The following is a 22,341-nucleotide window of genomic DNA, read 5'->3' on the forward strand; positions in this document are numbered from 1 at the left end:
GAGGGCCTCCCCTGGGAGTCCTGCCAGTAATTCTTTAGCTACATGTAGTTTTAGGTTCCATGGCAGGCATTTTTCCTGATTCTGGTTTAGAACCACAGCACCGCTTTGTGCTTGGATACCTTTACATTCATCTGGGCTGAACTATTTTCTCCCCAGAGCTTTCAGGAACCAAAATGGTGATCAGGTGATAAACAGCCCTTCTTCCAAATAGCTGCTGATAAACTTAACAGACAGTTCCTTGTCCAAGCCTACCCTTGTCAGGCAAATCTGAGCTGAAGGCACAACGCCCCCACCAGTGTGCACATGATTATAGCTGATGAACCTACCTCAATGCACCATGGTCACTCAGAGCCCATAGTTTTTGTCACGGTTCACTCCCGGTATCCTGTGTTCTGTGGTGTTGATGACTGGGGAGGCTGTGCGTTGTGTGGGAGCAGAGGGTATATGGGAACTCTGTACCTCTGCTCAATTTTGCTGTATACCTAAAAATCCACAGCGAATGAGAGTCCCTCTTGCTCCGTATCCTTGCCAGCATTTGGTATTGTCGGGGCCCGGGATTTTGGCCATTCTCATAGGCATGTAGCGGTGTCTTGTTGTTGTTTTACTTTGCATTTCCTTGATTAATGATATTGAACATCTTTTTAAGCAAGTAGCCCTTCATATATTTTCTGTAACGAAATGTTCAAGCCTTTTGCCTAGTTTCTCATTGAGTTGTTTGTGAGTTGTGAGAGTTCTTTAGATATGCTAGAAACAAGTTCTTTATCAGATAATGTGTTTTACAAATATTTTATCCCGGTCTGTGATTTGTATTTTAATTTTCTTTTTCTTTTTGTTTTTCTTTTTTGAGAGACAGAGTTTTGCTCTGTCACTTCACAATGGCATGATCATGCCTCACTGCAGCTGTGACCCCCTGGGCTGAAGTGATTCTCCCACCTTAGCCTCCTCACTGGTTGGGACTATAGGTGTGTGCCACCATGCCCAGCTAATTTTTAAAACAATTTTTTTTTGTAGAGATGGGGTCTTGCTATGTTGCCCAAGCTGGTCTTGAGCCCCTGGACTCAAGCAATCCTCCTGCCTCAGCCTCCCAAAGTGCTGAGATTATAGGTGAGTTTTCTCAACAGAGTCTTTAGAGGAGGAGAAGTTTTATACTTTTAGGTTGTTTATTTAGGTTATGATCCTTTTTTTTTTTTTTTTTTTTTTTTTGGGATGGAATTTCACTCTGTGGCCCAGGCTGGAGTGCAACGGTGTGATCTTGGCTTACTGCAAGCTCTGCCTCCCGGGTTAAAGCCATTCTCCTGCCTCAGCCTCCCAAGTAGCTAGGATTACAGGCACCCACCACCATGCCCAGCTAATTTTTTTGTAATTTTAGTTGAGATTGGGTTTCACCATGTTGGCCAGGCTGGTGTCGAACTCCTGACCTCAGGTGATCCACCTGCCTTGGCCTCCCAAGGCCACCTTTTCTCACTGAAGTGTTGTGGTAGCCTGGGGTCCATTTCTGGAATGTATCCTGCTTCTCTGATCTAAGTGTCCCACCTAATGTAAATACCACACTGTCTCAGTTACTGTAGTTTTTTTTTTTTTTTTTTTTGAGATGGAGTCTCCTCTGTCATCAGGCTGGAGTGCAGTAGTGTGATCTCGGCTCAGTGCAACCGCTTCCTCCTGGGTTCAAGTGATTCTCATGCCCCAGCCTCCAGAGTAGCTGGAATTACAGGTACGCGCCACCACACCCAGCTAGTTTTTGTATTTTTAGTTGAGATGGGGTTTCACCATGTTGGCCAGGATGGTCTTGATCTCCTGACCTCACGATCTGCCCACTTCGGCCTCCCATAGTGCTGGGATTATAGACCTGAGCCACTGTGCCTGGCCACTGTAGTTTTATAGTAACTTTTGAAAGCAGCGTGAGTTTTCCAAAATTATTCTTCATTTTAAAAATTGTTTTGGCTATTCTGGGGCCTTTGCATTTCTTTTTTTTTTTTTTTTTTTTTGAGACGGAGTCTTGCTCTGTCGCCCAGGCTGGAGTGCAGTGGCGCAATCTCGGCTCACTGCAAGCTCCGCCTCCCGGGTTCACGCCATTCTCCTACCTCAGCCTCCCGAGTAGCTGGGACTACAGGCGCCCACCACTGCGCCCGGCTAATTTTTTTCTATTTTTTAGTAGAGACGGGGTTTCACCATGGTCTCGATCTCCTGACCTTGTGATCCGCCCGCCTCGGCCTCCCAAAGTGCTGGGATTACAGGCGTGAGCCACCGCGCCCGGCCGGGCCTTTGCATTTCTATAGAATGTTTAGAACAAGCTTGTCAGTTTCTACAAAGAAGCTGGTGAGAATTTGATTCCAAGTGCATTGTAGCTAGAAAGCTTAACAATATTGGCTCTTCTGATCCACAGGCACACACACATCCTCGTTTATGTAGGCCACCTTTACCTTCTCTCAGCAATGTTTTGTGGCTTTCAGTGTACCAGTCTTGCACATACTGTGTTAACTTTGTCTGTATGTCATGGTGTGTTTTTTTTTTTGGCATAGAGACTATCTTTATAAAAATGATTTTTAATATTTTATAGTGGTAAATACACATGATAAAATTTATCAAGTGTACAGTTCAGCTTATTTCATTTTTAATGCTATTATAAACTTTGTTTAATTGCAATGTCCAAATGTATAGAATACAAGTGATTTTTTTTTTTTTTTTGAGACGGAGTCTCGCTCTGTCACCCAGGCTGGAGTGCAGTGGCACAATCTCGGCTCACTGCAAGCTCTGCCTCCCGGGTTCATGCCATTCTCCTGCCTCAGCCTGCCAAGTAGCTGGGACTACAGGTGCCCACCACCACCACGCCCAGCTAATTTTTGGAATACAAGTGATTTTTAAATTTTAATTTGTAATTTTTGTGGGTACATAGTAGGTATGTATATTTATGAGGTACATTAGATGTTTGGATACAGGCATGCAACATGTAACAAACACATCAGGGCAGATGGGGTATCCATCACCTCAAACATTCAGTCCTTTGTGTTATAGACAATCCAGTTATATTCTTAGTTGCTTTAAAATGAACACTTTTTTTTTTTTTGAAATGGAGTCTTGCTCTGTCGCTTAGGCTGGAGTGCAGTGGTGTGATATCTGCTCACTGCAACTTCTGCCTCCTCAGTTCAAGCAGTTCTGCCTCAGCCTCCCAAGTAGCTGGAACTACAGGCATGTGCCACCACGCCTGGCTAATTTTTGTACTTTTTGTACCTTCTCAGATGGATAGTTTGCAAATACTTTCTCCCATTCTGTGGGTTGTCTCTTCACTTTGCTGACTGTATCCTTTGCTGTGCAGAAGCTTTTTCACTGGATGTGATCCCATTTGTCCGTGTTTGCTTTAGTCGCCTGTGCTTTTGGGGTACTACTCAAGAAATCTTCATCCAGACCAAGGTCCTGGAGAGTTTCCCCAATGTTTTCTTTTAGTAGTTTTTGTATATGGAAAGAGATAGGGGTCTAGTTTCATTCTTTTGCATATGGATATCCAGTTTTCCAGTGCCATTTATTGAAGAGACTGTCCTTTCCCCAATGTATGTTCTTGGCACCTTTGTCAAAAATGAGTTCATGGTAGATATATGGATTTATCTGTGGGGTCTGTATTCTTTTTTTTTTTTATGTTGAGGTATGTTCCTTCCATACCCAGTCTTACTCTGTCACCCAGGCTGGAATGCAGTGGCGCCATCTCAGCTCACTGCAACCTCCGCCTTCCGGGTTCAAGCGATTCTCCTGCCTCAGCCTCTGGAGTAGCTGGGACTATAGGTGTATGCCACCACGCCCAGCTAATTTTTGTATTTTTAGTAGACGGGATTTCACCATGTTAGCCAGGCTGGTCTTGAACTCCTGACAGACTCAGGCTATTCGCCTGCCTCAGCCTCAGCCTCCCAAAGCGCTGGGATTGCAGGCATGAGCCACCGCACCTGGCCTGGTTCTGTATTCTTATCCACTGATCTATGTGTGTTTTTATGCCAGTAATATGCCATTTGGGATACTGTAGCTTTGCAGTATAATTTAAAGTCAGATAATGGGATTTTTCCAGTTTTGTTCCTTTCACTTAGGATAGCTCTGGCTATTCTGGAATTTTTGTGGTTCGACACAAATTTTAGGGTTGTTTTTTCTATTTCTGTGAAGAATGTCATTAGTATTTTAATGGGGATTGCATTAAATCTGTAAATTGCTTTGGGTAGTATGAACATTTTAACTGTATTTATTCTTCTAGTCCATGGACATGGAATGAATATATTTCCACTTTTTGTGTCTTCAATTTCTTGTATAATATTTTATAGTTTACATTGTAGAGTTCTTTCACTTGGGTTAATTCCTAGGTATTTTATTTTGTAGCTATTTTAAATGGGATTCCTTTCTTAATTGTTTTTTTAGATTTTTTTTTTTTTCAGATTTTGCATCCTGCAACTTTGCTGACTTTATCCGTTCTAGTAGTTTTTTGGTGGAGGCTTTAGATTTTTCCAAGTATAAGATCATGTCATCTGCAAACAAGGATAATTTGAGTTCTTCCTTTCGAATTTGGATGCCCTTTCTTTCTTTCTCTTGTCTGATTGCTCTAGCTGACTTCCAGAACTATGTTGAATCATAGTGGTGAAAGCAGGCATTCTTGTCATGTTCCTGGTCTTAGAAGAAACGCTTTTCGTCTTTCCCCATTCAGTATGATACTAGCCATGTATAGGTCTGTCATATATGGCTTTTATTATGTTGAGGTATGTTCCTTCCATACCCAGGTTTTTGAGGGTTTTTTTTTTTTTTGAGACGGAGTCACGCTATCACCCAGACTGGAGTGCAGTGGCACCATCTCGACTCACTGCAAGCTCCGCCTTCTGGGTTTAAGCGATTCTCCTGCCTCAGCCTCCCTGGTAGCTGGGACTACAGGCGCGTGCTTCCACACCTGGCTAATTTTTTGTATTTTTAGTAGAGGTGGGATTTCATGGTGTTAGGCAGGATGGTCTCGGTCTCCTGACCTCGTGATCCGTCTGCCTTAGCCTCCCAAAGTTCTGGGATTACAGGCGTGAGCCACCGCGCCCAGCCGAGCGTTTTTATCGTGAAAGGATATTGAATTTTATCAAACACTTTTTCAGCACCAATTGAAATAATCATATGTTTTTTGTCCTTCATTCTGTTGATATGATATATCACATTAATTGATTTGCATTTGCTGAACTATCCTTGCATCCCTGGGATAAATTCCCCTGGGTCATGCCAGATGATCTTTTTAATGTGTTGTTGAATTCGATTTGCTAATATTTTGTTGAGGATTTTTGCATCAATATTTATCAGTGATACTGGCCTACAGTTTTCTCTCTTTTTTTTTTTTTTTTTTTTTTTGATGTGTTTTTGTCTGATTTTGGTATCACGGTGATACTGGCCTCATAGAATGAGTTTGGAAGTATTCTTTCCTTGTGTATGTTTCTGAGTAGTTTAAGTAGGATTGGTATTAGTTTTGTAAGTGGTAGAATTCAGCAGTGAAGCCATTGGGTCTCAGCCTTTTCTTTGCCGGGAGACTTTTCTTATGGCTTCAATTTTTGTTACTTGTTATTGGTCTGTTTGTTTTGGATTTGCTCATGGTTCAATCCTGGTAGATTGCATGTGTCTAGGAATTTGTGCATTTCTTCTAGATTTTCTAATGTATTGGCATGTAGTTGCTCATCGTAGCCACCAGTGATCCTTTAAATTTCTGTAATATCAGTTGTAATGTTTCCTTTGTCATCTCTGATTTTATTTATTTGGGTCTTCTCTCTTTTTTTCTTAGTTTGGCTAAAGGTTTGTCATTTTGTTTAGCTTTCCAAAAAACCAACTTTTTGTTTCTTTTCACAAAACCAATTTTTGTATTTTTTAATATTTCATATTCATTTATTTCTGCTCTGGTTTTTGTTATTTCTTTTCTTTTCTTTTCTTTCTTTCTTTTTTTTTTTTTTTTTTTTTTAGACGGAGCCTTGCTCTGTCACCCAGGCTGGAGTGCAGTAGCACAATCTCAGCTCACTGCAACCTCTGCCTCTTGGGTTCAAGCCATTCTCCTGCCTAAGCCTCTCAAGTGGCTGGGACTACAGGTGCCCGCCACCACGCCCAGCTAATTTTTGTATTTTTAGTAGAGATGGAGTTTCACCATGTTGGCCAGGCTGGTCTCGATCTCCTGATCTTGTGATCTGCCTGCCTCTCAAAGTGCTGGGATCACAGGCGTGAGCCACCACGCCCGGCCTGCTCTTGCTTTTCTGTTTCTTTAGGATGCATCATTAGGTTGTTTACTTGAAGTTTTTCTTCTTCTTTTTTAATTTTTTTAAAATTCAGGCCCCCACAAAAGCATTTTCTTCTTTTTTGATGTGGCACTTATAGCTATAAACTTCCCTTTTAGTACTGCTTTTGCTGCATCCCATAGGTTTTGGTATGTTGTGCTTCCATTATCATGTGTTTCAATAAATTTTTCAGTTTCCTTCATTTCTTCATTGACCCACTTCATTCAGGAGCATGTTGTTTAATGTCTGTGTGTTTGTATAGTTTCCAAAATTCCTCTTATTGATTTCTAGTTTTATTCCAAAAATACATGTGATTTTTTTATATTGACCTTATCCTGTTACTTTGCCAAATTAATAGTTCTACTTGCTTTATGTAGACAATTGGGGGCTATGAAAGTCTAGTTATAATAATTACATTTATTTAGTAACATCTGTATCAGGCATTACTCCAGGTGTCCTCACAGTGTTTTATTTGATCATACCAGCGACACTGTGAGGAAACTGACCTCACAGTGAAAGTCACTGGCTGGCCCAAGGTCCCCAGCTCACATGTATCAGAACCACAGGGGCAAGAGGGGAGACTTAGGGCCTAATTTTGAGGGCAAGACAAAAAGCTAGAATCCTTTTTCTGAAGACTTTCTGTGTGCCAGGTGCAGTACTGAGACTTTGATGCACAATTTTCCACTAAATACCCACGAGGTAGATGCTGTTCTCATCCCTGTGTCACCACATAGGGACTGGGCAACCTGCTGAGGGATAGAGATACTCACATGAGAAGCTGGTGGTATCTATGAGCAGTGGCCACATAAGTGCTCATGGCTGGGCTCCAGGAGGCTCAGGGGGAACCCCATGCCCTCTTCTATTTTTACCTCTTACCATATATAAAATTTAACCCTGGCCGGGTGCAGTGGTTCACACCTGTAATCCCAGCACTTTGGGAGGCCGAGGTGGACGGATCACAAGGTCAGGAGTTTGAGACCAGCCTGGCCAACATGGTGAAATCCTGTCTCTACTAAAAATACAAAAATTTAGCTGGGCATGGTGGCGGATGCCTGTGATCCCAGCTACTTGGGAGGCTGAGGCAGGACAATCACTTGAACCTGGCAGGTGGAGGTTGCAGTGAGCCAAGATCACGCCATTGCACTCCAGCCTGGGGGACAGAGCAAGACTATGTCTCAAAAAACGAAAAAAAAAAAGCCCCAAATGGGTTAAATACATATAAATACATATATACATGTAAAAGTTAAAAGTATAAAACTTCTGCTCTTCAAAAGGTACTGTTCAGAAAATGAAAAGACAAATCACAGATCATGAAAAAATATTTGCAGAATGCATTGTCTGATAAAGGACTCTTTTCTAGAATACATAAACTACTCTCACAACTCAATACAAACAGCCCACTTTGTTTTGCCACTTGTGTGACCCCTGGGAAGTCACCGACCCTCTCTGAGCCTCTGTTTCTTCATCTGTACGGGATCTCATCACCACTGTCATGGTGCATCATTTTCCCATGCAAACTCTTTGTGCAGAGCAGCTCTGTATGTTGTCTGCAGACTGGTGCCAGTCCAAGATGAAACACAGAAACTCAGTGCTTGTGATTGGAAACGTTCATGGCAATTTGACAGTGATGCAGTGTTCAGGCACATGATTTGATTTCATATCTTACAAAAGCATTGGTCACAATGCAGTGGAAATTAAAAAAACAAAACCTGACCCTTCTCTTCCTACACTCCCAGATTTTCCATGTTCCAGCCTCACTCCAGGGTTTTCCCCATTCCTCAAACACCTGAGCACCAGCCTGCCTTGGAACATCAGTGTTTGTTGTTCCTCTGCCTGGAATGTTCTTGCCAACCTACGGAGAGCCAGCTGCCTTGTCAGTCGGCTCCAGAGCAGATGCCGCCTTTATAGTGAGGCCTCTGTGTGAGGCTGGAGCTCTGTGCTGACTGCAGAGCCCTTGCACCCCAGCTGGGGTTGTCTGTGGCCTGTGTGCCTCCTCCTGCTATGTGCACTCCATCGGTCTCCTGTTGACCATCGTCTCTCTGGTTCCTGGAACTCTACGTCATGCAATATTGGCTAAATTGCTCCACGAGTAAGGAAAGTTTGGCTACCTGGAAGGTTGCTGTGAGGCTTAGATACGATGACGGACACTGCGTGCCTGTGGAGTAGTTCTGCTAAAAACATTAGCCCCAGGCTCTTGCCCCACATCCAGCCTTCACAAGCAATTTACAGTCCTGTGGGGCAGATGTGAAGTAAGTTATAGAAATGTATAGCTCCAACTGTGACATTGCTAGGAAGGACAATTAGAGTGGGAAGGCCGAGGAGGTGACAGCTTTAGAAGGATAGGTGCTCACTGGACTAGCAGAAGGGCCCTGTGTGCATGTGTGTGTGTGCACGTGTTCTCTCGTGTGTGCATGTGTGCACACACGTGTCCATGAAGGAAAGTTCCAGTCAGAGGAAATGGCACATGTGAGGCTCTGAGCAGGAAAAAGCATAATACGGTCAAGCACTGAGAGGAGGTCGCTGTGGGTGGGCGCGGTAAGCGAGGTGGCCACAGGGAAAGGTGGCGCTGGGACAGCCGTAGGGCTGGTCTGCTCTGCAGATCCAGCCCTTTTCTAATGTCCTGTGTGCTGGCCAGTTGCAGAAGCTCATGCAGTGTCTGCCTTTGTGAAGTGGGGCTCCTGGAGCAACCTCCAACTGGAAGAAAGCCACCCCGAGGCACCCGTGTCCCATCCCCTTGTCATATACAGGGAAAAACGGGGTCTCTGAGAGGGCAAGGACCTGCCCGGCTCTGCCCCAGGTTGGCAGCTGATGCACTGAGCTCCCTGCACAGCCTGGGCCACTCAGTGTTTCTGTTTGTTTATGCAGAAACCAGAGGAGCTTTGGGAAATAGTGCATCCAGTCCTGCCCGTCCTCTGCTTAAAATCTGCTGCTGGTTAACGTCTGTAGTTGTAACGGGGTCTGTGAGTTAAGATGTTGGTTGCCAGTGTCAGAAATCAACAAGGGTGTTGGAATCTGGGTGGCTGTAGAGACAGCCTGGAGCTGGGCAGGGCTCAGTCAGGGTGCCTGGGGCCCATGGGCCAGAGCAGGTGCCATGCTTAGGCTGCGCCCACCCCTGGCTGCACTGGGGTGGTGAGAGTAGCCAGGACCTGCTACTCTATAGGAAAAAGTCAATTTCCCCAGGGAATCGAGGAAAAGGGAAAAGATGCCGAGAGCCCACCAGTGGTGAGAGGGTGCCAGTGGCTTGCCAGGCCCCGGTCTGCTCCCCGCCCCTGGGGAGTACCAGCACCCCAGCTTGCTCTCCGTTGGCCCAGACACACCCCACCCCATTTCCGTTAGCGCCTGAAATGCGGTGTGTGCTAGGAGTGCCCCTGTGGTCAGCTTGCGTGTCCTGAAGAAAGTCTTCCTTGGGCAGCCTGTGGCTTCTTTGTAGGCCTGTCCCAGGTGTTATGTAACTCATTGTTTAAGAGGGCCTTGACCGCTGTCTCCTCAGCTGTAAGCTCCCTGAGGGTAGGAGCTGCTTTTCGGCTTGGTTTTCTTTGTTCAGTGCCTAACAGAACGCACTGCCTGCATGCATGTGGGGCAGGAGGTGGCAGTGGCCCAGCAGGTGGCGGGGGTGGCAGACACGACCGCCCTCTGCCCCCTGTGTTTGGGTTGTGCTGTGCAGTGTTCGCTGGGTGTGAATAGGGGACAGGGCTGCGTTTGTCATGACTCTGCTGCTTTCTAGCTACTGGGGTGTGGACCAGCCATGCGTGCTCCCTGAGTGCCAGCGTCCTGGGCTGGACTCCCTCCCAGCACTGACTGCCTGGCGCTGGGCCTTGGTGTCAGGCTTCCATCCCTCCCTGCCTGTTAGCTGAGGTCTAGGCTGACCCCTACCCTCGGCTCTGGGTCAGCTCCCAGGTCTGATGTCACTTTCTTCTCACCACCCGCCCCCGCCTGCTTGCGTCCAGTACGCCTGGGTGGAGAAGCACTTCGGCCCTGACTTTCTGGAGCAGATTGTGCTCACCAGAGACAAGACCGTGGTCTCTGCTGACCTTCTCATAGACGACCGGCCGGACATCACAGGCAAGTGGCCTGCAGCAGGTGAGGAGCATATGGGGAGGGCCCGAGCCTTGGCCGCCTTCTCCTGGGCAGTGAGCACTTAGCTGCTTCCTGCCCCACTTAGTCCTCAGCTGTTTGCCAGGCACTGAGCCCCTCCCCTTCGGGAAGACAAGGCCCCTCTGTATGGGCTGTGGCCTGGTGCTCCTGGGAGCTAGGAGGAGTGGGTGCCAGCTCTAGGGTTAACTTGAGGGGTGGCCTTGGGGAAGTCCCTTCAGCATGAAAGCCTTGCTTCCCTCATGTAACACGGGGACTCAACTCTGGTCTCCAAATGTTTGTTTTTAGCAGCAAAACCCATTTTCCCCCCCAAAAGCAATGTGGACTGATGTAATGAATGAAAGGAGGGCACAGCAGAGCTCCTGCGGGGAAGGTGGGTTGGGACAGAAGACTCCCCTCCCAAAAAACATACAAGCCAGTCAACCTTGAACTGCTGTAGAAAGGAGAGGGAGACGGGCGTGGCGACTCACGCCTATAATTTGGGAGGCTGATGTGGGTGGATGGCTTGAGCCCAGGAGTGTGAAACCAGCCTGGCCAACATAGCAAGACCCTGTTTCTGCAAAAAAATACAAAAGTTATCTGGGCATGGTAGTGCCTGCCTGCAGTCCCAGCTACTCCAGGGGCTGAAGTGGAAGGACTGTTTGAGCCCAGGAGTTGGAGACCAGCTTGGGCAACTTGGTGAGACTACCTGTCTCTACAAAAAAAAAAAAAAAACCAAAAAAATTAACCAGTGGTGGTGGCGCATGCCTGTGGTCCCTGTGACTCTGGAGGCTGAGGTGGGAAAATCACCTGAGCTGGGGAGGTAGAGGCTGCAGTGAGCTGTGATTGCACCACTGCATTCCAGTCTGGGTGACAGAGTAAGACCCTGTCTCAAGAAAACAAAACAAAACAAAACACAACACAGGAGAGGGGAAGTGTATGGGTTTACCTAACTGAAAAGAGGGGTGAGGAGGGCCTTGGCCAGCCAAGTCTAGGCATTGAAACTGCCCGTGAGTGTCGTTGCTTTGCCTCCTGGCTCTGCCCTGGCCTGCTTTCCCGACATCCTCCTGGTAGCCATCGGTAGTTTCAGGTCTAGTCTTTTGGACACCCCAGTGGGAATATACATTCTATTTTTCCCCTGATGGTTTTAGCACTGGCTTGGGAAACATGCCCACCTCCATCACTGTGTCCAGAGGGTGGATTCCATGGCTGTACCCACCCCACCCCACCCTCCCCAGCCTCGTGGGTTCCCGCCAGAGTCAGGGCAGACAGTGGCCTGTGGGGGCCGTGACCTTCAGGGCCCAAAGGCTGACTTGGCCTCCATCTCTAGCCACAGGGAGCTGGGGGCGGGTGTATAACCCAAAGGGGTGGCATCTCACCAGCAGCACCAGTGTGGGCACGAGGGATTGAGGCCTGGAAAGGCTGCAGGGGGTCTGTGGTCAGCGGCTGGTGAGCTACAGAGCTAGTGCCACCTGACCTTCCCACACCGGGCCAGCAGGATGGCGGGGCACGGAGAGGGAAGTCAGGGGAACACCGTGTGGTATAAGCCATCAGGGTGGCAGGGCACGGAGAGGGAAGTTGGAATACCATGTGGTATAAGCCATCAGGGTGGCAGGGCACATGTCTCTTGGCAGTGCTGGTGGTGACGGCGGTCTGCACAGTCAGTCCCTGTTGACTGAGTGCTAGCTGCGCATACTGAGGGCCTCCTTGCTGCATCTCGTGCCATCCTCACACCTGCTGCGAGGCAGGTGTGCGTGCAGTCACCACCTTACAGGGGAAACTAGTTTTGGTGAGGCCAGATGCCTGCCTGGATTACCCACATTTCCACCCTAGGTGGCTGCGTTCCAGGTCTCCACTGCTGAGCTGAGTGCTGCTTTCCCACCCACAGGGGCCGAGCCAACCCCCAGCTGGGAGCATGTCCTCTTCACCGCCTGCCACAACCAGCACCTGCAGCTGCAGCCCCCTCGCCGCAGGCTACACTCATGGGCGGACGACTGGAAGGCCATTCTGGACAGCAAGCGGCCCTGCTGAGCTGGACTGTGCTTCGGGCTCCTCTGTGGGGCTCTGACCTCAGGGCTCCCAGCTCGGGGCCTGTGGGGCCAGTACGCTGCTCTGGGGGTCCCTCCCAAACTCCTGGGCCCCATGACCTCCTGCTGCATGTCCCTTCCCTTCCCCAGCCCTGCCAGGCCTTAACCTGATCACAGGGCAGGGCTGGGCCCTCTGGGCGCTTGGACATAGACATGTGGTCCCAGGCCATTCAGCCTGACCTCAGGCAGCAGGCTCCAAGCTACCAGAAGCCCAGGGGCTCAGGACAGGGAGGAGTTGAGGCCACTGTTCAGGGGACTGGTGGCCCTCTCCACTCCCTAGGCAAGTTCTCTGAGGCAGAGGGGAGTTCCCTGTTCCCAGAGGTTGCAGCCATCAGCAAAGAGGACAGGAACCCGGCGACTGAGGTGCTTCCAGGTGGGGACGAGCCCCGCTCATGGTCTCAGCCACAGCACCCCTTCTTCCAGCTGCCCTGCCCAACCTGCTCACCCCACACGACCTTCTGTGTATTCAGCAAACAGTAGGTGACAGCGGCCACCAGGCTCTGTGCTGGGGGACGATACCGGCCCTGGCCTCGACCAGCTCAGAGGTTTCTCACACCTCTGTTCCCAGGGCCCTGCTCAGGGCCCAGCAGAGAGTCCATAGGCTTGAACGTGTGTTGAATGCATGAAAAATAAATGCTCTTCACGTGTGTAGCTCAAGGCTGTGGCCTGCCTCAAGACCCTCTAGCGTCTGCCCCCTGGGACCCAGCTTCAGGTCTTGTAAGGGGGCAGTTCCACTGCACTGAAGACAGGCGGAGGAAGGCATGACTTCAGCCCGTGCCTCGTAGGGTGGGCCCTAGCAGTGGTCTCCTCAGGGCACCTCCCCGCTCTGGTTGGTGAGGCTTAGGAGATGGGCTCCAGACACTCGGCTGCTTTCTCAAGTGCCTCCTTCTCCTTCCTGCACCTGCCCCAGTGCCCCAGAGCAGGGTCCCCCATCCTCTGCTCTTCTCCCAAGGCCAAGTTTCTGTAGGGTCACAGGAGCCCTGTGGCGGAGGGCTGGTGTTAGAGCCTCAGCTTCTGTTCCTTTTGACCCACTGGGAAGTGACAACTTGAACCAGCCACCTCCCCACTACCCTTTGGAGAGGTTTTCGGATGACTTTCTTGTCCTTATGCCCTTCCCCTTACTGCTCTGACCACTCTCCTATCATGGCCCTTGAAGGGAACATGGGTTGCCCACACCCCTAATCCACCCCAGCTCTGGGGCCCTCCTGGCAGACCTCTCTGCCTTATATGACAGAGATGCTTTGGGCTGCCCTGGAGGCAGGGTCAGGTAGGAGGGAAGACAAAGGGAAGGCTTTCATGGCCCAAGGTTGGCTGAGCTTTTTGATGTTCCTGTTATAGTCTCAGGAGCTTAGGCTCCATCACCCACCTTAGGGAGGGAGGACCCTTCCAGGCCCCATCACCCCAGCTTAGGAAGGACCCCTCCAGACTTCATCACCCCAGATTAGGGAGGGAGGTTCCCTCCAGGCTCCATCACCCACCTTAGGAAGGGAGGACTCCTCCAGGCTCCATCACCCCGGCTTAAGGAGGAAGAACTCCTCTAGACTTGGCCGAAGGCAGATCTCTACTGCACGCCCTCCCACCCGCTGAACTGATATTTTTCTTTGGGTTGAAGGGGAGAGGCAGGACCAGGAATATATTTGGGGTTGCATCATGTGACCTGAAACCATCTGGTCCAGGCAGGGTGGTGGTTGGAGGAGTCCTAGCTGTCTTGCCACATGGCTCTGGAATGAAGTCTGACCCTGGGATGCTGGCTGCTCAGCTGCTCCTGAGTCCCTCTGTCTCTTCCTGCTGTCTGAGGTCTCACCTGTGGGGTCCTGAAAGTCCCTCCTAATGGAGCAGGAGAATGAGTGATGTGCAGCTTCTTTCTTGTCCCCAGCAGGGCCTGTCCACCTGCTCCATGCCCTGAGAGGGACTGCCCCACAGAGAGGTTCAGAAGACTGTAGTCACAAGTCCTCTCCTGGGGCCAGCCACACCCTGAAAACATTTGTGACTATAACTTGGGGTACAGAAAGCAACTTGGCTTGTTTCCATCCTGGGGGCCCTTCTGATGACAGAAACTCAATCCTGTCTGGATTTTCTCAGCCACATCCTGGTTTCTCCCTCCCTCCTCCTGCCCAGGGAGAGCCCCGGGCCTGGGGGCCAACTTGGTGCAGGGGTTTGGGCCGGGTCGCTGAGATCGGTGTTCACTGACCCCAAGGGAGCTGTGGAGGGGCCCTGAGGCCTTTTGTCCACAAAGAGGGGGGCAGGGCCTGGCGGGGCCCCACTGGGGGACATTCCCTCCTGCCTCTTGCCCCAGCCAGGGGATCTTTGTTGAGTATAGGGCAGGGCAGGGCTGGGCAGTCTCCATCAGTTCCCAACCAAGCGTCCGCAAGAATAACATGCTCTGAATCCTTCAGTAGACGGACTGTTCCGAAACCTTTTGTTTTAGACTGATAATTGCCATCAGTTTTAAAGGTCAGTTTAGGAACTCCATGCTCCAAATTGCCGCATTTGTTCTCTGCTCAGTTATCATCACTCACCCCGAGGTGGGCAGCTGCTTCAGCTGCATAATTTATTTAAAGAAGAAAAAATAATTGCAGGGGCAAAAATGCTTCAGAACATGACCCCACCTGACAGATGGTTTCAAAGCAACTTGCTATGACGGTGACAAGCGCTTCGAGGGGTGACTGAGGGGCTGCCAAGGCACTGCGGAGCAGCAGGAGGAGGCCCCGAGGGCCTCAGGTCCCAGCACAGTCTCCCACATGGAAGAAGGGGCCAGCCCCTGGCTGAGGCGCCCTGCAGAGGCCCAGGGCTGGGGGGAGCTTGCTGAGGTAGAAACGAGAAGCAGGTGTTGACGAGTGAGGTGCTGTCTGCACGTGAATGCTCAGCCAGCTGCTGCCGTCCCCATTGCACTGACCTCGACCGGGACCCCAAATTCATGATGGTGTCAACATTCTCCTGATTGAGGCTGGGCGTGGTGGCTCACGCCTGTGAGCCCAAAACTTTGGGAGACTGAGGCAGATGAATCAGTTGAGGCCAGGAGTTCGAGACCTGCCTGGCCAACATGGTGAAACCCTGTCTCTACTAAAAATACAAAAATTAGCTGGGCGTGGTGGTGGGTGCCTGTCATCCCAGCTACTCGAGAGGCTGAGGCAGGAGAATCACTTGAACCCGGGAGGCGGAGGTTGCAGTGAGCCAAGATGGTGCCACTGCACTCCAGCCTGGGCGGCAGAGAAAACTCCATCTCAACAAAAAACAATTCTGATTGAAATGAAGGTCACTTTGTTGGAAGCTTGGGAAGCGCGTGTTTTGCGTCAGAACCAGTCTTTGAACCCCAGAAAAGAAGATCCACCCCCGCTAGGAAAGCTAGGCCTGGCTCTGCCCCATGGCACGTCAGCTCTATCCCTCCCTTATCCACCGGGCTGGCTCTCAGTGGCTCAGCTCTTGGTGAAAGTTGTGATTCATTGGAAAATACTGGAAAGATTCAGAGCTCTAGGACCAGAGCCCCTGGAAGGGGTGACATCCCCCAGGTGGAGAGGGCGCTGGGAAAGCAGGTTTGTGGAGCGTGTAGGAGTCGCGGCCGCACGCTCAGGTGTGTGGGGAATGTGCTTCTCTGTCCTGCCAGAGGGCGGAGGTATCTGACTCCCCCACCTGCTCTTCAGAAGGGAGGCCTCCAGCAGGAGGGCTTTGTCATTGTCCCCTGGCTGCTTCCCCACTGCAGCCCCTACCCAGCTTGGGTGGGGTCCTTGCTGCCCGCCCCGCCCCCCTGCCACCTCTCCTCAGCCCCCTTCCAGGTTCCAGACTTCCACTTGTGTGTGTCAGAAACACAGCTCAAACGGACCCATGCGCACATGTGCAAAGCTCATGGGCCTGAGAGGCCCAGGGCACGCTCACCCCCAGGGGCTCACACAGCCTGACCAGGCTTTCTCGTCCTTCCTGCTTTCTCATTGCACTGTCCACCTCTGCTTCCCGGCCTGTGGACGCTCCCTGGAGGGCAGGGCAGCTGGCACACTATGCCCATGCTCCGAGCGAGCCACTGAGCTCTGGTCCACAGTGGTGGTAGATGATGTCACAGAAACGGCTCAGAAATAGCAAGGGGTGGTGGTGGTGGCAAACCTGGCAGCAGAGCCTGTGACGAGTGCAGTGACGCCTCACAGCAAGGCTCAGGGGACAGGTGGCCTGGTCTGAAGTCACCATAAGCAGAATAGGCTTCGCACCAGGACATCCGGGTCAATAACAGCCAGGCCCAGGCTGGCGATGACTCATGTTGGAGGGGCTCTGACCAGTGCCCTGGAGGGAAGGCGAGGGAGCAGTCTCACCAGGTGAAGTTTCCTTCCAGCATTTGGGTGTAAACCCTCCAATGCACAGATGGGCTGGGGATGTGGCCTGCTTGCCGTGGGCGACAGAGGCTGCTGTGTGGTGAGTACTGCGGCAGGGCCTGCTCTACATCCTGTGCACCCTGGGGTAGCACTGGTGGCACTTTCCAGCCCTCGGGTTCCATCATGTGGTCTTCTTACTTGGGCCTCTGGGTGGTCACAAGGGGGTCACATGACTCTGTAAAATGTGTCCTCATTCACAAGGGGCCCAAATGCTGGGGAGGGAGGCCCAGGGTGGAGGAAGGGTGGCTGCCCCCCCAACTCCCTTCCCAACCCCTCCACAGACCTCTATGCCTGAGCCTCAGTGGGGGTTTTAAAATTGTGAAATGGACATTCTAAGGACATCTCTCTCTGAGTGCCCAGCATATAGATACAGCTCAAAGGATGGCAGCCGGGATGAGGATGACGAGGCAGAGATGAAGGGGACACATATGTGTGCACCATGTGCGCGCACACACACACACACACACACACACACACACCAAGTAGTGCGGACTGGAGTCCTCCAGGCTGGCCTCGGGCTTCAGGGCAGAAAGACCGTGGGTGTCTTTAATTTTCTGGGTCAGGGTTCCCCATTTGTTGGGACCCGATCCAGCATCACTTTGACAATAGCTGTTTCCTCAGCACTTACTGTGTCCCGCCACTGTGATCAGCACGTTTCACGGCCACAGAACCACCCTCTGGAGCTGTCCCCAGTTGCGAATGGCGTGAGCCATCTCTGCATGGCCAGGCCTGCTGGGGCTGCCCTAGGCGGTGACCATGCTGGGGCTGTGCTTGTGGCCTCCTGGCACTGTCCTCTGGCCTGGCATTCTCTTGGGGCCCAGGTATTCCTGGGTGAAGCAGGGCCCGGGGTCGGGAGAGCAGGCCAATTCTTAGAGGCCAGAGGGGCAGGCCCAGCCACTGAGGTGGCCTCAGTTGTCAGTCTTGGGGCCGGGGAGGGTGAGAAGGGGATGGGAGTGAATCCATCTTCCACTGTGTGACTGACTGGCGCTTACATATGCAATAGAGACAGCACTTTGTAGACAACGCCCGTTGCCCCAGTTTTCTTCCCAGCAATCCTGCCAATCAGGCCAAGTGATGACCCCCACCACCCTATGGGAAGGTAGGGCAGGTGTCATCCAGGACAGGAAGTCCATGGGTAGGGAGGAAGGAGATGACCTTGGGAAAGTTCCCACTAGTCTGAAATCTGCCTCTGGTCCTGGGTGGGAGGAGAGTCTCAGAGGGGCCACACTGTTGGAGGGTGAGCCAGGGCCCCGGGAAGTGACCCCCATTTGTCTTGGTTCAATAGTAGGTGTATGTGTTGGGGGTATGAGCAAGAGAACAGTAATCCCACAGAAACCCTGGCTCATGAGGGGCCGGTTCTGCATGGCGTGAGAGAGGTTGAACAGGTGACCGCCAGGTAGGGCCGCAAGGCCCCCTGCTCTCCCTCAGCCTGGAAAGGAAAAATCCAGGGGATCCTGTGTGCTCCTGGAGGAACCACGGTCAAGAACTTGGTGGGCAACTGCCTACTTGACTAAGTGAGCTAGGGTTGAGGACTGCAGGGGACCATGCAGTCTGGGGTCAGATGGGAGCTGCAGCCAGACCTGAGGGACTCAAAGCACCCGTGGAGCCCAGGCAGGACTTCACTGGCTGGGCCTCAGGAGCAGGCCCCTCGCTGAGTTTCAGGAGCTTGACGGCAGAGCAGGCAGGGCGGAGGCCCATCCCCTGAAACCTGGCAGCACGGACAAGCCCCGAAGCAGAAACCAGCTCCTGGATCCAGATGCCCCTGTGGCAGGGAAGGAAATGAAGGAGACCTTCTCAAGCACAGAGGGACCATCAGCCGCTCCAGGGCGTGGAAACTTTGAACAGACTCAATGCTTCTCCCAAAGAGCCTGAGTTAAACCAAAGATCACTTTAATGGAAAGACTGAGTTCATTTTAATTGGCAATTTAAAAAAAGTGGTGATTAGTTGTAGTTAATAGGGAACAGTTATTTGCTGTTTTTCAGTTATCTGAGTTTTCACATGTGCACCTGATTCTGTCACACCTACGCCTCATTTAACCCTTCCTACATCCTGCGTCGTGGTGTCACCCCCAAAAAACCAGGGCTCAGAGAGGCTCATTGGCAAGCCCCCAAGCCACACAGCAAGCAAGGCTGGAGTGGGAGCTCAGCCCCCAGAGTTTGCTGCAGAGGAGGGAGGGACAGGGCGTCTGCAGGACAGGGCCTGGTGCTGCCACCGACTTGCTGTGTGACAGTTCTCTGAGCCCACTTCCTCTGCTGACAAATGAGAGTGGGTCCGCGTCCATGAGAAAGGGTTGAAGGAAATAGGGACATTTATTCCAGAATGTTGCTGCTTAATTGAGGAAACTGACTTCCTCTGTAAAGCAAGGCAGTGGGCTCGGGGGAGGGAGTCCTAAGGCGGGACTGCCTGCCACAGGAACTTGGAGTCCTTCCAGGGGCATTGTTGTGGTGTGGCCACCAGGTGGCAGCACAGCCCCCTTCAAATGACTGCCCCTGCGTGCTTATGATGGGGGGTGCATGGGTACAGGCAGCTGTGGGAAAAGAATGGGGAAGGGGTCCGTTCCCCACGTGCTCTTCTTGCCCTCCTGGGCTAGCTCTTCTCCTTATGCCCCAGGCTGCTGTGGACAAATGTCTGATGGGCCCAGGGCGCTAGCCAGACTGAGGACCTGTGAGCAGCCTACCAGGGTAGGGGGCTCACCCTTGGCCAGCAGAAACCTTCTTGTCTCCAGGCACAAACTTCAAGCACCCACCACCAGCAAGACCTTAAGGAGGCCTGAAGAGGAAAGTCGCTCTGCTTCCAAGCCAGGGCTTTGTGCAGATTGCAGCTGGGCCTTGGGCTGCACCTCTAGCCCACCCACAGCTCTCTGTCATGTTAGGGATGAAGTGGGATCTCCTTAGCTTAGCTCTGGAAGAAGACCCTTCAGGACCTGGCCCTCCCCATCTCCCTGGCGCTCCGGGCTCCTAGGGCTCCTTGCATGCCTCACCCGCGGCTGTGCACCTGCCTCTCACCTGTCTTTACCGGCGCTTTCTGCACGAGCCTTGGCTCTTCTTCCCTACAGCGGGGAGGCAGTGTGGGCTGTGTCAGCAGCAGCTTTTGCAGTGGTACCTTTATCCAGGGCTGCCCAGGCCTGGGAGGCTAGGCTGAGGGTGCCCTGCAGCTTTGGAGAGGGAGAGGCTGGGTCTCCACGAGTTACAGTCCAAAAGACTCTTTTCTTCTGGGCTCTTACAGGCCCTAAGCCAGTGTATGCCAGGGCTGTAAGAAGATGACTCTTAAGGGTAGAAATATATACAGCTAGTAAGTAAGTAAGTTGCCTGTGCATGGATAGTCTCTGCCCTGTTGGCAATTTGGGTAAAATTACCAAAAAAGAAAAAGAAGTCCTTGATTAGATTTGGCAAGACTGGCTTGTACCCACAGGTCGGGGCCTAAAGGAACCCAGCAATAATCAGTCTCCTTAAAATTTAGAGAGAAGCAGGGCCGAAGAGATGCAGCCTGGGCTGCAAACAGGCTGTGGGCGGAAATCCTGTGTTCTCAGCCTGGTTTTCTGCTGACTCCTGGCAGTTTTGGCTCTTTGGAGAATGATCAGGCAGTGGCGTGGGGCTGCAGTTCACACAAATGGCCACTGGATGACGCCAGAGGACCAGCTCTGGATGCGCAAGCCCTCACTGCCTCCCTGGAGGGGCCTCCCTTGGGGCCTGCAGTCACCACCCAAACCCCCATGTTCTGGTCCCATAAGGACGTTCCTAATGATCAGCATCTTTCTGACCCCAGGCAGGTTCTGGATGCTCTTGTGGGCAGGCCCTGGGGACCTCAACCACTTGGTTGGCTGAGGGGCAAGATGAATCACCTGAGCTGTGACTTCACCTAAAAGAGAGAAGTGCTGTGGGCATTTGAGACTCCAGAGACAGACTAGGGGGTGGCTGGGGTCTTGCACGGGTCTGGCAAGGAGAAAGGCAGGTGCTCAAAGACATCCATGGGTCCCTGTTCTCATGGTAGATGCCATTTGCTGCGGGCCCCTCCCATGGTGCCAGCACTGAGCGCCCACACACGCCAGAGGTTGCAAGCTGGCAGTCCTCAGAAGCGCTTTGGTGGCTCACCGTATTTTTTCAGGGTGCTTTTATATCCTCCACTGCAAGTCCTCAGGAGGTGGGCACAGATGGCTAGGCTGGTTGAGCAGTAATCTGACTGAATGTCCTGCCCCAGGATTCAGTCCCCGCCCCTCTCAGACCCAGCCCTGGTCACAGGTTTGTCACCTCCTGGCTCCCTATGGCCTATATGAGACATTGACCTCTGCCTAAACAAAGCAGACAATGGTTTGTTTGAGGTGTGACATTCCCACACCTCACCTTGGTCTGTCCTTCCCACCTGCCCCCACCTCCAGCCTGAATCTCTTCCTTCCCTCCCCACTTATTTCAAGCCTGTTCTTCTTTGAAGGCCCCGCCTGCCTCTTCCTTCTCCTAAAAGGTCCCCGAAGACTTCAGTCCCCCCGTAGTCTCTCTCTTCTGTCCCCTACAGCCCTCACTGCCTAGACCACTAACTGCAAACAGACGCCAGGGAAGGAGTTGACTTTCCAGGGCAGTGGAAAGAGAGAAACAGGGAGAGGATCCTGCGTGTATTGAGCAGATGCCAGACACTTCGTCACGTCATGAATCCTTCTGGTGAGGATGAAGTAAGGTTCACATAGACTTTTTCCTTTTTTTTTTTTTTTTTTTTTGAGACGGAGTCTCACTCTGTCATCCAGGCTGGAGTGCGATGGTACTATCTCTGCTCATCGCAACCTCAGCCCCTCCCAAGTTCTAGTGATTCTCCTGCCCCAGCCTCCCGAGTAGCTGGGACTACAGGTGCCCACCACCACACCTGGCTAATTTTTGTATTTTTAGTAGAGACGGGATTTCACCATGTTGGCCAGGCTGTTCTTGAACTCCTGACCTCAGGTGATCCACCCGACTCGGCCTATCAAAGTGCTGGGATTACAGGTGTGAGCCACGGTGCCCAGCCCACATAGACTCAATTCTGTGAAAAGTCATGCTGAGAAGGTGCAGCCCAGGCTCAGCTCGACTCCAGGGCTGATGCCCAGCACCTCAGTCTGCAGAGATTAAGATGCCCAGAGGCATGCAAGAAATAGAAAGGGATGGAGTAGCAGGTGACTCACATGGAAGCCTCCCCCATCATCCCAAATCCTCTAAGGGACAAAAAATACGTTTTTTAAAATTCATAACCACATTGAAAACAAGACTGGAGCACTCGGTTGACCAGACACTATGCTGAAGGCCTTAAAGGCAGGAGAGGCTGGGGCCAATGATGGGAGAGGACTGGCTGCTGCAAAAAGTTGGGGCCACTGTAGGCCCCTGGGCCCTGATGGGATGATTGTTCAAGGTACTCAGCAGGAGCCACAGGTGAATTCAGCCCTCTTCCTGACCACCACCACCACCACACACACACACACACACACACACCCCACACACACCCAGACCAAGCAGAGAACACAGGTATCTGTGTTTTGAGAGAGCGGTCATTAGAAGTAATGTGAGTGCAAGGCTCGAAGGGGCAGGCACTGTCCTGGAAGGCTGGTGTGT

General features: G+C 51.5%; 1 protein-coding gene across 3 annotated transcripts in view; it reads left to right on the forward strand.

The window, feature by feature from the left end:
- The window catches only part of NT5M (5',3'-nucleotidase, mitochondrial), a 38,537-nt gene extending 25,468 nt beyond the window's left edge, over nt 1-13,069 (forward strand). Inside the window, exons 4-5 of one of the 3 annotated variants that reach the window (XM_008010515.3) lie at nt 10,202-10,334; nt 12,214-13,069. In XM_008010515.3, coding sequence (XP_008008706.2) covers nt 10,202-10,334; nt 12,214-12,356 — 276 coding nt within the window. In that variant the 3' untranslated portion in view covers nt 12,357-13,069. The remainder of the gene's footprint in view (nt 1-10,201; nt 10,335-12,213) is intronic. The other 2 variants (XM_008010517.3, XM_008010519.3) reach the window with 2 other exon arrangements.
- Nucleotides 13,070-22,341: the final 9,272 nt, after the last annotated feature.

Source organism: Chlorocebus sabaeus, chromosome 16 (genome assembly GCF_047675955.1).
Source record: "Chlorocebus sabaeus isolate Y175 chromosome 16, mChlSab1.0.hap1, whole genome shotgun sequence".
NCBI classification, from domain to species: Eukaryota; Metazoa; Chordata; class Mammalia; order Primates; family Cercopithecidae; genus Chlorocebus; species Chlorocebus sabaeus.